This window comes from Tauraco erythrolophus, chromosome 2 (assembly GCF_009769465.1).
Source record: "Tauraco erythrolophus isolate bTauEry1 chromosome 2, bTauEry1.pri, whole genome shotgun sequence".
Classification (NCBI taxonomy): domain Eukaryota; kingdom Metazoa; phylum Chordata; class Aves; order Musophagiformes; family Musophagidae; genus Tauraco; species Tauraco erythrolophus.
This window is the reverse complement of record NC_141466.1, coordinates 9,715,440-9,730,639: the sequence shown is the minus strand read 5'-3', so window position 1 is coordinate 9,730,639 and position 15,200 is coordinate 9,715,440. Positions and strand designations below refer to the sequence as shown.

The 15,200-nt window shown below is 37.4% G+C and overlaps 1 protein-coding gene across 1 annotated transcript in view; it reads left to right on the top strand.

Annotated features, from left to right (window-relative positions):
• The window catches only part of LAMA2 (laminin subunit alpha 2), a 303,089-nt gene that overhangs the window by 254,456 nt on the left and 33,433 nt on the right, over positions 1–15,200 (top strand). The window contains exons 47-50 of the mRNA XM_086631963.1: positions 48–181; positions 6,120–6,279; positions 11,261–11,385; positions 13,848–14,010. Coding sequence (XP_086488089.1) covers positions 48–181; positions 6,120–6,279; positions 11,261–11,385; positions 13,848–14,010 — 582 coding nt within the window. The remainder of the gene's footprint in view (positions 1–47; positions 182–6,119; positions 6,280–11,260; positions 11,386–13,847; positions 14,011–15,200) is intronic.

The window sequence follows — 15,200 nt, the reverse complement described above, 5'->3', positions numbered from 1 at the left end:
TTCAGTTCAAGTATGAGATTGCTTCTGTTTTCACATTTTACATGTAGACTGACTTCTTGGCCATAGAGATGCGCAAAGGCAAGGTGAGCTTCCTGTGGGATGTAGGATCTGGTGTTGGACGAGTAGAGTATCCAGATCTGACCATTGATGATGGATTTTGGTACCGGATTGAAGCCTCTAGGCAAGTATATATTTCACATCCAAGATTTGGTTCCTAAAGAAAAAATGACTGAAATTAGCAAGTTCTGCTTCTTATCCGCTGTCCTCAAGTTGGCATACCTCAAGTTTATGTGGAAATGTTTACTATGTTTGAAACATCGACTTTTTTAAAAAAGATCATGTTATAAATATGAGAAATTCTAGTCTAGTTTAATGAAAGCTTTTGAACCTATGTCAAATAGTACCAAAACTGTATACACTACAGTTACTATTGAAATGTGAATTGTTCTGTCAAGAATTTATTTTCATCACATATTTCCCCTCTAGCATCAACAATTCCATTCTGTTTACCTATCACTCCATTGATTCTCTTCTTCAACTAGGTTCCTTTTAAAATCAGTTACAGGTTTTGGCACTCAAACAGATAACTACTACTCTTTTCTCCTTGAATTTCAGAGAGGAGCAGCTTTTCTGAAATTCTGGTCTTGATACAGTAGTGCAAATGGATGATCTGTCATACACTGGTATCTTGATTCTTACTCAAAACGCTGTTTCTGTAGGCAGAATGTCTCTTCAAACTGAAGATATTTAAAAAGATACAGTTTATGAAAACACAAGGATGAAATATTCTGGAAAATTAAACTATACTTTGTAATTTGAGATCAGCTGTTGAATGCTTTTGAACTTTAGAAATATAGATACCTTAATATTCCAATTTCATATTTGTTAGTTGAAGCTTCTATTTTCCATTCAAAATAGCAAGCACATGACATATGGTTTAGTAATTACAGCATAAGGATAACATAACTTTATATACTTCATCTTCTACTTCTGAACAGATCTTAGTAATTTTGATAACATCATCTATATTGCAATTTGATATGAAGCTGAGTAATCCCTCCTGCATCATTACAGTTAATTTCACATAGTATTAAACATAGAACCGATAATACAGTCAGAAAATGAGAAAAAGAAGGAGAAAGAAAACAAAGCACTCTAATTCTGGTTACATCCATAGCTCTCAGAGGAGGAAATGGCATTCAGTTTAAATAATTCAATCACACAAATCAGCCATTCAGAGCAGAGAATTAAATAAAATTATGGCACTGTATCCGGAAGTTGGCTTAATGAAGCCTTATTGCTAGGAAAATACAAACTAGGATACGAAACAAATTGTTAAAATCTTCACCAGTTCATATTATGCATACTAAAATAACTTCATGACACAATAATGCCAGACTTTCATTTACAAGAAAGCTGCTTCAGCAGAATATGGAGCCAGGACGTGGTATAAAAATTCACACATCCTACAAAAGCACATTGCCTATTAAGCTGGTTGTTCTGGATATGTAGGATGTGCATGCCATTAGTTTTGAACAAACTGCTGGATCAGCAATTTAGAACAATTACAGCTGCACAAATCTGAAGTAGAGAGCAGCGTTTAGGCGAATTACACTGCAGAGACATGAGTTGGATTTGTGGGATTAAGAGGAAGTGCTCGGGACTGATTTTGCATTCTTAAGGCAGACTTTGTAAATCACATACCCTACTGGAGATTATTCAACTTTGAACATTTTAGTCCATTTGATAACTCTTCTCTGACTCCCTTCATAAACTGTTGGAGAGTTTTACTCATTTCATTGCCTCACCTTTTTTCTCCAAATATCTGCTCAGTTCCAGACAGACTTTTTCAGCAGCCTGACAGTGCTGCCTGAACAGCTGGAGCAGGACATCCACTTAGAATGGGGACATAAGATGAAATTCTGGCCTTGCTGAATTTTGCCATTGGTTTCAGTGATGACAGTGTGCATTGACACACAATAATAATGATATGGTAGGTTTAAAGGTTGATAGCAGTTCTTAATCAAGGATCCCAAAGGGCCTTAAAAAGAGGAGATGTGGTGGCACAGAGGTGATGAAATGCTCAAGGTCACTCAGCCTACTGAATGAAATCTAAATAGGAAAAGCTGACTGTAGAGTAATGATCAGAGATGTTCAGTTCAGTTAACATCTGTGCCAAAATTTCCAGTATGTTAAGATTAAATTGATAACTACTGTATCTCTTTTTCAGGGACGCTTTTCATTTTCATCATCTTTTTATTTAAAGCATACTAATACTTTGCATTTTATTGTATGTGCAGATGTTATAATGGATTTTTTTTTTTTTTGTATGGAACTGAAGTAAAATTTATTCATTCCTATAGGAATTCCTATGTGAATTCCCTGTACTTGGATGGTACATGAATTTAATAAATGTCACTTACAGAGTTACTTACCTGCTTACAGAGGCAAATCTGATTGGCATCAAAAACTTCAGTCAATCAAAGTATCAATTAACAAAGGAAAATCTGGCGTAACAGTATGTGACAAAATGATTTAAATCAAGTTTGCAACATGCAAACAATGTCAGTTTTGTGAAACAGTCAGATGGATGACAGAGTATTCACTAGTTCAGTGAAACCATGTCACCTGACTTCAGCAGGCCTCAATTAGGAGCAGAACCCAATTAGTCATTATTTTAATCCAGTGTGATTTAAGTATTACCGTTGTTTTAAATGCTAATGACAGCGTTTAAGCAGCGCCCTTCCTCTGAGGACAAAAGACGCTTGAATCACAAGTTCACTGTAGACACATCCAGGTGAGCTCAGCAAGAATTCAGTCTTAAACTACTGTGGCAAACGTAAGCCAGCCTTTCCAATGAAGATTCTCTTTGCTGTCAAGGGGTCAAGGAGCAGAGGTCTCTGCCTGGTATTGTGCAATCTAATGTTGATGACTTGCAAAGTCAGCTTATTTCCATCTTGCGTCTCCTAAAGAGCAAACCCTGCATGCAGGGCGTTAACGTAATTTTTTCAGATGATCAGCCATACAGTACCTCTTCTATCATCCAGCAGAACTGACTATCACTAGAACGATATCTTCCAACATGATGGCTTGTCATGCACAGGATTGCAATGTCTTTTTGCTGTCAAGTTAGCCAAGTTCTTCAAGCTCAGTTGTCCTCCCTACATAAAAGAGAATTATTTATGGAAGAGACTCCATTGTTAGCATTTCAGTCTGTTTGAAGATTAAAGACATCCACGCTATTTGTGACATATTAGACACCTTAAAAAGTGTCAGTCTGCTCAGTGACTTCTGCATTATTACACTTGGATGTTTTTGAACTGGAATCTTGATTTCAGCACGATTGAAAGTGTCAATGGCTTTCTTTTTCACTTAAGTTGTTTAAAAAAAATCTTTAGCAACTATTCGTTGTTCAACAATTGCTACATTGAGAACTTTAATCGTTTAAAGGGCTTCACATCAGTAAACCTTCTCCAAAAGATAAACTAAAAATTTGGAATTTCTGCTACATAGAAAGCTATCTACTTAGCATTCAGTTTATTTTGGAACAAAAGGTAAAATATTGTCATTAAAAGGAATTTAAAAAACACCAAAACATTTAGGATAATGTGGACAGCTTTAGCCCACTTCTTTAAAATGATTTGGAGTAACTACATAATCGCATACCCAGGTGTCACTTAGGAGATTCCCTAGGAAACCAAGAGTCTCATCCATGTGGTTTCCAGAGCTGCCAGATCAAGGTATGGGCGGGTAATCAAAGAGCTCTATTGTTTTTTTGCAAATACGTATTTTTCACATCAAAAGCCTTGAGATCCCTGACTACAAAGCAGACAAGATGGCATATATCTACAGAGGTATTCCCCATTGACTGGAAACCTTCAAAAGTACTTTACAGCCCTGCTTTACAATTCAGGAGAAATTTATCAAAACTTAAATGTCTTAACTAAATCTTTTTTTTTCTTTTTTTTTTTTTTAAATTGTCGTTGTTTCAGTTCTATGTTAAGAAAACTCAACTCATTCTGGTTTTTGGGCAATAGGTTCTGAGCCAAAGGAATTTCTGAAGACTGTTTTTTTAGACATAAAATGCATAATCTTATAGGATTTTTCCACCCTCTAGAGCCCTGGTCCAGTAAACTTTCTAAATCCAGGATTTCTATAAGTACAGGACAGCAACATCTTCATTTAGCTTATTCAGTAGCCTAAGTCATGAAGTCTTCCTTTCTGTACTCTAAATGTAAGTTCCTCAAGTGTAGCTTTATTTAACAGAAATGACAGTTCTTCCTGAAAGATATGCTTTTAACATTTGATTTACTTGTTACTTCAATATTCCAAGCCAATCTTTTTTTTTTTTTTTCCTAATTAAATAAAAAGGTGTTTTGCATCTTTGCATGCAGCGAAGTTCAGAAAAATCAAAAATCAATGGTTTGGGTTTTTTTTTTACTTTCTGGCTGTGACTTGACATATCTTGATAGGATGAGTATGTCACTTTTCATCTAGAAAAGCTACATGTGGGAATTTTTAGTGAATTTTATCACCTCTATTTAATCAGCTTCCTTCCTTTCCCTGGAATCCTTTTTCACAAATATAGATAGAAATCTGTTTTCTGAGAAAAATCTGTTTTGTCTAGCTTGAGAACAGTTACTGGGCAATTTTTAGAGTCTAATAAGGTAGCCGGCAAAAATACCACATGTAATCTCAAAAAAAGGGTAGTCACTTTTGATAGATGTACACTCTTTGTAAACTGTTATGGAAAAAGAAAGTAAGGTTCACTTAAAATGGTGTATTTTTGCATTAAGTAGCAAACATATAAGTTAGAAAAGTTCCATGTAATACTGGTATCCGTGCAGAGTATTTCAGTGCTGGTTAGGATTGCAAGATCAGGCACCTATGTTAGGAATTTCCAAATTCACCTGACAATGTCATGGGAAATCCAGCATCCTATTAAAAATGAGATAAAGCAGCAATTTCCAAAGTTATCCATAAACCCACAGTATGTCATCTCCCTCTGCCTACCTCATCTCCTAGCCACTCCTCCAACACATTATTGTACATACTAGATACTTTATCTGCACATGACAGGATGTGGGTCACACTCCATGCTTATTTCTACAGTCATAGTAGGGCCCCATAAGAAATTATGTGTGTTGATTATGGTCCATCTGCCTGGGAGGAAAGACTAATTTATGGTGTGACTATAAATGCCTAATAGTTTACTTCTAGTAGGTAAGTAGTAAGAGTTCTATGGAAAGCTACTGCTGTAAGCAAAAGTAATATTAAGCAAAATATTGCAAAGGATTCAAAATTATTCAAGTTTCCTTTGAAATACCTTTCTATATACCTGAAAGTCTAGGAGGAATCATCTCTCTCCACATTCTGTTTCTTCTATTGTAAAAATATGTCAGCAAACTCTTTCCAGGCCAGTTACTACATTAATATAACCTAAGGAGTACAAAATGAACTGCTGCAGAAACTATTAACAAATGGCAAATTCTTTTGTTGGTGCTGGTGTTGTTCCCATCAATATTTGATATGGTTCATAGAGGACAATGAGGTAACATTCTTAAACTTAATGGGGTTTGTGCCTGTTTGATAAGCAACCAGAGAGCTCCGCTGCAGAAAATGCAAACTCTGTGCATCACAGTGAAGCAAATTAAAGTACTTTATCATATGATCATTCATTTCAGTTCATATATAATCTATTACACCTTATAAAATTCTGAAATTTAATTTGGAACCTTGTCTGCATTGTTTGTTACATTGAGAAACAATTACTTAACGCTAATATTTTAAATTATTTATTATTTATTATTTAATTTAAAAAATTCTTTGTCAATGAAAGTTTCACTTCATCTGTATAGCTAATTTTGTTCAAAAAGGACACTGAGGTGGGAAAAAAAAACCTGCTTCTGTGATCATGTCTTTAACTTGCACAGACATGGGAGTCTATTCATTTGTATTAAAATGGAACATAATCAAATCAGTAATACATACCTCTATTAAAAGATGCCATCTAAAATAGACTTTTTGTATATTATAATAATACATATTTCATATATATTACTAAAATAGGCTTTAACTACTGACTCTGCATGCTTAAATTATTTTGTTAAAATCTCTAGGACTGGGAAAAATGGCACAATATCAGTGCGAGCTCTGGACGGTCCTAAAGCCAGCATTGTGCCAGCCACGTTCAGCGCTGTCTCTCCACCTGGATATACCATTCTGGATGTAGATGCGAATGCCATGCTGTTTGTTGGTGGTTTAACTGAAAAAATAAAGGTAATGTCTTGTCTGGGGATAGTGTATTAACTGGCTCTTTATGTGGACAATTTTCCTTATTGCTTACAGTAGAAATAGTGAACTTCTGTATGTTGGTGTCATTGTAGTAGGTGCTTTAGTAGCAAATAATACACCAGAACTCATGACATATTTTTAGGATTTGCCTGGACATGTAGGTGCACTGACCTGACGTTTCTCTGCCGGTGCTGTTAACTTCTGATCAGAAGCCTGGTGGCCGGCTGTACTCATGCAGCATTTAGCCCAAACAACTGATTCCTGCTGGGTAGCTGGATGCTTTTACCTTAGACATACTGTTGCCCCATCATGCTTTCAACATCAGTGACAGAAACTCATTTCTGTTTCCATACATTCCTGGTCTCCTAACAATGTGTATAGCAGTATATATTCCTTTTCATTCAGGGATTTTTTTCTTTCACGTATCCACAGTATCGCTTCGTCCTTCGCAGTCTACTTTCGGCATTTCTGCTTTATTTTCTTTATTTTTATTACTGTTTCCTGCCCCCATACTACCCTCCTTTTTAACTGCTTCCTGCATCAGATCTCAGATCTATTTTCTTTTCTTTTTGCCTGTCATTTTTCTGCAGACTGCTTCTACATTGCTTAACTTAATGGGGATGAATAGAAGATTTATGCCAAATAGGACGGCTGGAAATCTTTCAGCAAATAATGTTCTCCCATAAGTAGTAATTAGCTACTATATATTTTCCAGTGGAATTCATTATAAAACAATTTAAATGAATTATTTTGTTCCTGATCAATATTTGGATTTTTTTAATGTTAGTATTACAAAAAAAATCATCATTTAACGTTAAAGAAAAGCTAACATTTAGATTTTCCCTAACAGTGAACTGAAAGAATTTTTTTTTACACTGAAGTTTGTATATGTCCTCAAGTGTTGAAATAGCACAGTATTTTATTGTCCAACTTTCTGGTTTTTAAAAACTTCAACTATCTAGATGTTTCTGGTTTAGGAATATGTGAATAGACATATTCCTTTCTTACAGAGAATAGTGTGGGTGCACATTTCCAGACAGACAAAGACAAAATCAGAGGATATGAGAGGAACAGAAAATGTAGATTCCACTTGCTTGAAATCAGTGTCTTGAAGTTCAGTTGTAGCTTCAAAGATATCCATGTGTTTTGGAACACAGTCAGGTAACTTCGTTTTAGAACTTTATCAAGTTCATAACTTCAGGGCTTCTGCACACACGCAAAAAAACGTAAGACTGAGCGGACTTGCACAACTACCAGCTAACTTAACGAGATATATCTGACCGACAAGCATTCAAAGGAACAGGAAAAAATTTCATGAGATTTTGGGCTAGGAAATTGCAAGTCAGTCCATAGTAGTAGAACGCGTATCTGTGCGCTTTGCTTTGTCTAAAGTGGATCCACAAAAAAACACGAATGTTTTCAAGTTTTGAAGATGCATATGCAATGCATCTTGACATTTCTTGTTGAACTTTAGGGGTGTAAGTAACTGCTGTGCACTTTTTTTTTGTCACTTGATTTCATATGGGAAATAGACAAGGAAGGCAATGGAAGAGTTCTTGGAGAATTACATATTAGATAAAGCAGACTTTCTGTCATTTTTTTCTATATTCTCCTTACAGCCTTATACAGTTTCTGGTTTGCCCTCTACCTTCCAGCTTTCTATCTAGAGACAACTAAAGGTGTTTGCTTTCTTCTGTTAGCCATAAACAAGAACTCTTGCAAAATATTTTTGAAATTAATGAATCATCAGTTGTTAAAAGTGATATTGCAGAGATTCGTGACCCATACAAAACCAGAACGGCCTCACTGGCTTTCTGTACTCTGTCCCTTTCATCTGCTTTTTCAAAGGGAATGGAAGTAAAATGAGGAGAGGTACTCCATCTCCCACACCTAATAATTCTTCTCAGCTTTCTTTCATTCTTGTTTTTTTTTTTTCCATGTCAGGTAAGTTTTAGTTTCTACTGTTGTTTTCACCAGTAATAAATTTCATTACATCAGCATTGTGTCCTGTTTTTCACTCGCCATAATGACTCAGTGGAATAAGCACTCCACTGAGCTGAATCAGGACTGTTCGGTGCTTGCAGTGCTGTGTAGCTATAATGACCAAAGACCCAAACACACACAAGTCCTTTAGAGACTATAGGGTTGTGTCTGCCCACCTCACTAAAATACTTAACTGTCAGAGTCTGACTGCAGGCTCAGGAAGATAGACTGGCTCAGGTAACGATCGTAAGTGCCAGAATTATGATTAAAAGAATAATTTCATCATTCTGCATTTAGAAAAGCACTCGAGAGTTTGGCTTTATACAATATTTAAATTTTGTTGGCTCAGTTGAGACCCTAGAAAATGTGTTGTCAGGTGGTTTTCGTCTTCTCTTGTCTTTGGGTGGTCCCCCAAAGGAGTCATGAAACTTCAAACTCAAATGCCAGCCTGAACCCAAACTTTATTCAAATTTTATTTTAGATATTGCTTTTGAGTTATCAGAAGACCAGTGGGGCAAGTACTGAAACGTAATAATACCATTCATATTTGCACAGCTCTAGAACATCAAACCTCCCAGACCAGAGCTTTCACCTGCATTCTACTTAAAAAAAAAATACCTGTTTATATTAAAAATCCAGAGAATCAAAGATGATACAGAAATTCAGCAACAGCTGTGCTGTGCTACATCATAAAGTGATCTTGTGCCTAGTACTGATTTTCACAGCAAGGCTGTTACATTGGACTGATAAAAATGAAAGTTTTACTTGATGTCATCTCTAGGTTTAAGTGTTAAAAATATTTTATTGTTAAATAAAGAGCTCTCAGTATTACAGCCTGATTGTAGAAAAAGTGCGGCAAAGGTGTAAAGAGTGATCATGTGTGATATTTGAGTAACCAGGCCCCGAAGCTGGTACCTACTACTCCAATAAAAGATGTCACCCCTCCTAACAAAAGTCATTTCACTTAAATTGCACTGTCAAAGGAAAAATTATTTTTAATTTTAAAATATTTAATATTGTATCTGTTGCTTTTACTTCATGTTTTTAGTAGAAGTATTTATTTGGAGTATTTATTTAATATTTAAGTACTAACAGTATTTGAATAATATTTATTCAAGAAGAATTACTTAACAATGAAGCTTCATGAAGTGTGTGTTTAGGAAAAAGTTAGAGATTTAGCAGAATCTCCAGAGGGAAAAGGAGTCAAGGGCTCTTGAGGTTTCAGGGTAAACAAAAAGATGTGGAACATAGTAACATTTAAATCCAAACCCTTTTCTGAATGTTTTTCTTTTTTCTTTAGTTAGATACAGTGAGGCAGAGGTGAGCAGTGAGCACAATCCAGCATGTAAGTTGTAGGATCAAGCATGAGGTGCGATGCTGAACCAAAACAGGAATTGTGGATGCTGCAAAAGTCTGATGCCAGAAGAGCTGTTTTCAACCTCAATAAGAGTTTTCCAGATATTTTCTAGAGAATTGTCTGGTTTTTCATCTTAGTCAGGAAAACCTTCGTGAGGGTTTTTTTTCCTTCAGGTAAATAAAGACAAGGGCAGAAGTAGGAAGACAGCATATTTTAAGTTTGCTGTGGCTGGTATATTTGCAATTCAGGGTTTTAAACACTGTCCGACTTGCTCTGTTCAGACACAGTCTGTGAATTAAAAAATAACTACTTTTTTGGGAATTTTTGTCATCATGTGGTACAGTTGTCAGGCTCACAAAATGAAGACCTTAACTGAGACTCTTTTCTAAAACCATGAAGATCTTTGGACATTTATCAAGGTCACCGATATTTTTTAAATCTTTGTCTCAGAAATCTACTTTTTCATGTTACTGGGTTTTGGAGCACTTTAGATTTGTCCTGAGATTTTGTCTGCATCCCTTTTTGCATGCATCTTTGCAGCGTGTTCAAAAAGAAGGCTCATTATCAGTTTTTAAAAGCATCTTCCATCTGACTTGAGTAGAAGACTATGATACTTAGATGTCATGAATTTCTCAGAAGTGACATTAAGTTCATACTTGTTGCTAATTAAAACCTTCCCAATTACCCTGGGAAATATCACCAGCACATTAAGCCTTTTGAGTCATACTTTTCCTTGAATATTTTCAAGTTACACTTCTCCATGTTCTCCTGCAAGATCTTAATATTTGTAATTGCTGTATGGAAAACAGCAGGTGCTTGTCTATCTCAAATAGCTAAGTATATAGATTTTCAATCAGCTCATATTGATGAAGTGAAATTTAAATGAAACTAGGTATTTTTAGAAGGATAATTTTGAGCTGAGTACTCTGTGTACTGTCAAATATTACTACCTTAATCATGGTACCATGTTATGATCTAATGAGCATCACCACATGTGCGTGACCCTAGCTTAATGAGGTTTGAAGGGATATGAGTTTTAATTGCTTTGCGATCTATACTTTTTTCTGCTTTCAAAATTCAGCATGAACTTTACAGGTCTAGCCAGTTGAGTTCACAGTTGGTCTTTTAGCTTGCATGATCTCCTCAATTTCCAGGCTTTTGAGCATCAAGTACAGTAGAAACACTTTGCTTATTGTGTTGTGGGCAAGATTCCTCATAGTCCTTTCTATGAAGTCTTAAACAAAAACCTAGATGGACCTTGAACAAGTGGGAGTGGACAGCTCTCTGCAGAGCCACAAAAGCTGACAGGTGACATGAAAGCCAGGTCACCACCTCCTTGTTCTCCAGGAATTGTTCTGCCTAGGCCTTCCCCAGAGTCACAAATATAAATGGATTTTTCCATCCTGGCTGATACATAGTTTAGTATCAGTCAGACAGATAGATAGATTAGATCACATTTTTGCTGATCAGTTGTTCTACAGGAGAGCTCAGATTAAATATTACTCTTGATATTTAAAATAATAAGAAACATCTTCTGGTATTTGTGATTTTTGTACCAGTTATGCTTTCAGACGCAGTAGATCACTTCAAATTGAATTCTAACAAGGTTTGTATTTTCTGTTGCAGAAGTCAGATGCTGTAAGGGTCACCACCTTCACTGGATGCATGGGTGAAACCTTTCTAGACAGCAAGCCCATAGGACTGTGGAATTTCAGGGATATCGAAGGTGACTGCAAAGGATGTGCCGTCAGGTAGGTAAAGCACTGACTGTTCCTCATGCTTCTTTGGGAACCTGTCTGAGGTAACACTGCGTTCTGTGGTAAGCAGCAGGAATTTCCACAGCAGCCATCAAGTTCCAGTAGACTGCTGTGGTCTGTATGCAACGCTGAGAGTTGAAGGAAGTATGAGGTTAGGTTCCAGTTACACCACGAGGGGAAGCAGCTAACGTGGTTCGTAAATGTAGTTGGTGTCTTAACAGAAGACGGTGTAACAGTGCAGTGATGGAAAGGCTCCTGCTAACCAGTAACCAGGATGAGTCAAGGCATGAGAGAGGGTGAGATCCACAGTGGGACTGAGTCTGGCTCAGGGACAGCTGTGGTGTGAGTGGCTGCAGTTCTTATGCAGCGTGTGGTAGAGTCAAGTGCCTGAATGGGAAATCCTGTTCCTGTCAGTGACCTGTGGTTCCAGGTGGGGTAAATGGCCCATCCAGACAGGACCAGGATTCACACTGGTAGGCTCAGAACTCTCTTCAGGAGTTTTGCAACAACAGGAGTTACTTCCTTTCCAGATGTATCCTTGTCCTTAGAGAGATGTGACCCGTCTTCATTCCTCTCTCCCACCAAACTAATCTCAGATGCTTTCCTGTGCCATGTCTCAGCTTCAAAAGCTGAGGGCCCTTAGACAGAGGCACCACCTGATAGTACAGCACAGTCCCAGGAATTATCATGTAAAGAAGACGGGCTCCAGGTCTCTCACAACCTTGTTTATGGTTTATGACTTTCACCCTGACCCACTGCATGAAAGCAGCACTGTCCTCATAGGTGCTCCTGGTTTTTTAGTGAATTCGGCAGTGTCAGTACATGGTATAGAGCTCATGCTGTGTTAAGTAACAGAACTGCAAACCCAGTCAGGGAAAGTCAGGAGTTGGCTAGTTTTCAAACTAGGCTGCTATTTTGACAATCTGCTAAGACTTAGTCCTTCGAAAATGATGGAAATTCCAGTTGTGAACAGAAACAATTTTGGAAATACTAAAGGATTTAATTGACTACAAATGTAGGCCCCTGAGGCTTAGGTGGAAATTTAGATAGCACGATGATGGATATACACATTTCAGTTCCAAGCAAGTCCTAGTGGAGATGCCTAATGCTTTATGTGCATCTCTGCCTGAATTTAATTTTCTCATTCATTAGTGATAGTGGAAATCTGCTTGCTTGGAGTAGAGGTGGGCGGAAGGGAGATTAAAAAAAAAAAGTACACTAGACTTGAGATTTGTAGAAAACTGTATTAAAAGCTCCCTTTTACCTTAACCCATTGTTCCAGTACCGGAAAGAGTCCTGTTCTCCTACAAAACCTATTTGCGAAAACTTAAATGTTAAATGTAGCGATGGAGGGTGGAAGGACTAGATTCGAGATCCTTGTACATGTGCCAAGATAAATGGGAAGCATATTCTAGCCAGTATTTCACATGTAGGTCCTTTGTTCAAATGTAATTATGTTTGTGATTAAACCAGAAGATTGCTGTCTTGCAGCTATCTGTCCTGAGTTTGGCTGGAAAACAGTTAACTTTTTCACAGGAAGCTGAGAGGGGACACAGCGCAGGCAGTTGACTCAGCCTGGCCAGTGGGCTATTCAATACTATGGGATGTGGTGCTCAGAGTATATACTGGGGGAGCAAGCCGGAGGAAGGGATTCGCTTCACAGGTCGGGAGCAGGCTTAGTTCCAGGTTCTGCGTGGTGAACAGCTGTAGCAGTCATTTTTTATTATTCTCGTAATAGTATTATTGTACTTAATTATCTTTTGTCATTTTTCTGGTATTGTTCTGTTACATTGCCCTTATCCCAACCCACCGGTTTTGCCCTTTCCTCCTAATTTTCTCCTCCCCACCCCATCAAGGGGGAGGAGTGAGTGAGCAGCGGTGTGGTAGCCTAGCTGCAAGCTGAGCTACACCACGGCACTACCTGATCTGTGTAACAGAAATGGACAAGATTCCATCATAAAAATCATATCAAACAATCTCAAAGCCTGACCTTTTCTGTTCTGTAATGATGCGAATGCCCAAAACTGTGGAGGGACTGATGCTTCTGCTCTTCTGGTGTTTGTAATTTGTGGGTAAACAGAGAATCCGTTGCCAGGGTTTTCAGTCTGAGACTCTCCAGAAGTTGTAAAATCACTAACAATAACAAAACCAAGATTTATTACAAGATGAAAGAGTACATAATGCTATTTTACATTGAGGATTGCAAAATGAGTCATTACAGACCAGGAGATATATGCAACAGGTTCCTTTTCCATCTTCCTCCGAGAAGTGCTTTTGTGTTGGACAGCCGGTGAGCTGACCTTAACAGTTTCACTTGTCAGAACAGGAGTTCGATATAAAATCAGAGTAAGTTCAGGAAGACTCCCAAGAGGCGCCCCCTCACTCCCCTTTCTCCCACTTCTTTTTCTTTTAACCTCATACGGCAAAGTAAACTGGTTGGAATTGCCCCTTTTCAGCCCACAGGTGGCAGACGGTGAAGGGACGGTCCAGTTTGATGGCGACAGCTACGCCATAGTCAGCCGCCCAATCCGCTGGAACCCCAATATTTCCACAGTCATGTTCAAATTCAGGACCTTCTCATCGAATGCTCTGCTGATGTATCTTGCTACTGACGACTTGGTAAGAACTCCACACTCCTGACAGGTTTCATGCCATCTTTACAGTGTCTAAATTCATCGTATTATGGAAACAAATAGGAATTGAATGTAGCGCTGTGCTGGTATGATGCTCTCTGATATCCAAGTGAAGGCAGACAATGTTATAGTGTGGAAGTTGACTACCTGGTGTTTACTGACTGGGAGCGTTATTGTGTGCCTGGATGTTAGACTGAGGGGAATTCCAGCTTTTCTGAAATTAGTAATTAATTTTAATTTATCCCAAATGTTGACCTGTGCAAATATGGCCAGTTATGATTATACTTTCATAGTTTAAAATATCATAGCGTGAGGGCAGGGAGAACCTGGGAAGAGGCAAGCCTTAGAAGTCCTGCTGCTGTATAGAAAGTGTTTGTATTTAATAGAGCGGCATTAAAGGGGAACTGAATGGTGCAACAAACAGAATGTGACGGTGGTGATGCTTTTATGAGGTATACAAATGGTGCCTTTTACAGCTAAAATAGAGAATAGGAACATTAGTTATAAAGCTGTTCAAGGATTTTATTCAGATGTACTATCAAATGTATGTGCGTAACAGGGAGAAGTTAGTTATAAAGACATCTAGCCAAATCCTCACATGAATCAGGAATAACTCAGCTTGAGCATCTCTCATCCAGATTGACTTGCAAGCCTGAGAACAGAGTCCTTTCCTTAGCCTTTTCATATGGGCCAGAAATTAGATACAGCAGTTCTCCGTGATGTCTTGAAGAATTACTAAGCACTCACTACTTTACAAAAACAATGTTTGTTATAATAAGTCTTATTTCAGATTCCAGAATTTTGGAAAAAATTATCAGAATTGCTGAAATTATCAAGGAGAAGGGTGCTCCTCCTGACAGACTATAGTAAAAGATAACATTTTATTATGATAATAAAGTACTTACATAGGTTTTTATAATTAATCTTTATAATTATCAAAAGTATAATTAATATAATTATTTTAGATTGTTTTGCATAATTATTCTGTATAATTATTATTAATTTATGTAGTTTTCTAGAAAAAATTATTTACTCGAACTTGAGAAAAACACTGGGAGCTGGAAGGCAACTGGTCCCTGAGACAATTACTCTCTTAAGATATGGTCCCACTGTATAAAAACTTTGAGGATAGTCTTTCTAGTGATGCATGGATAGACATAAATAAACATCTAGAAT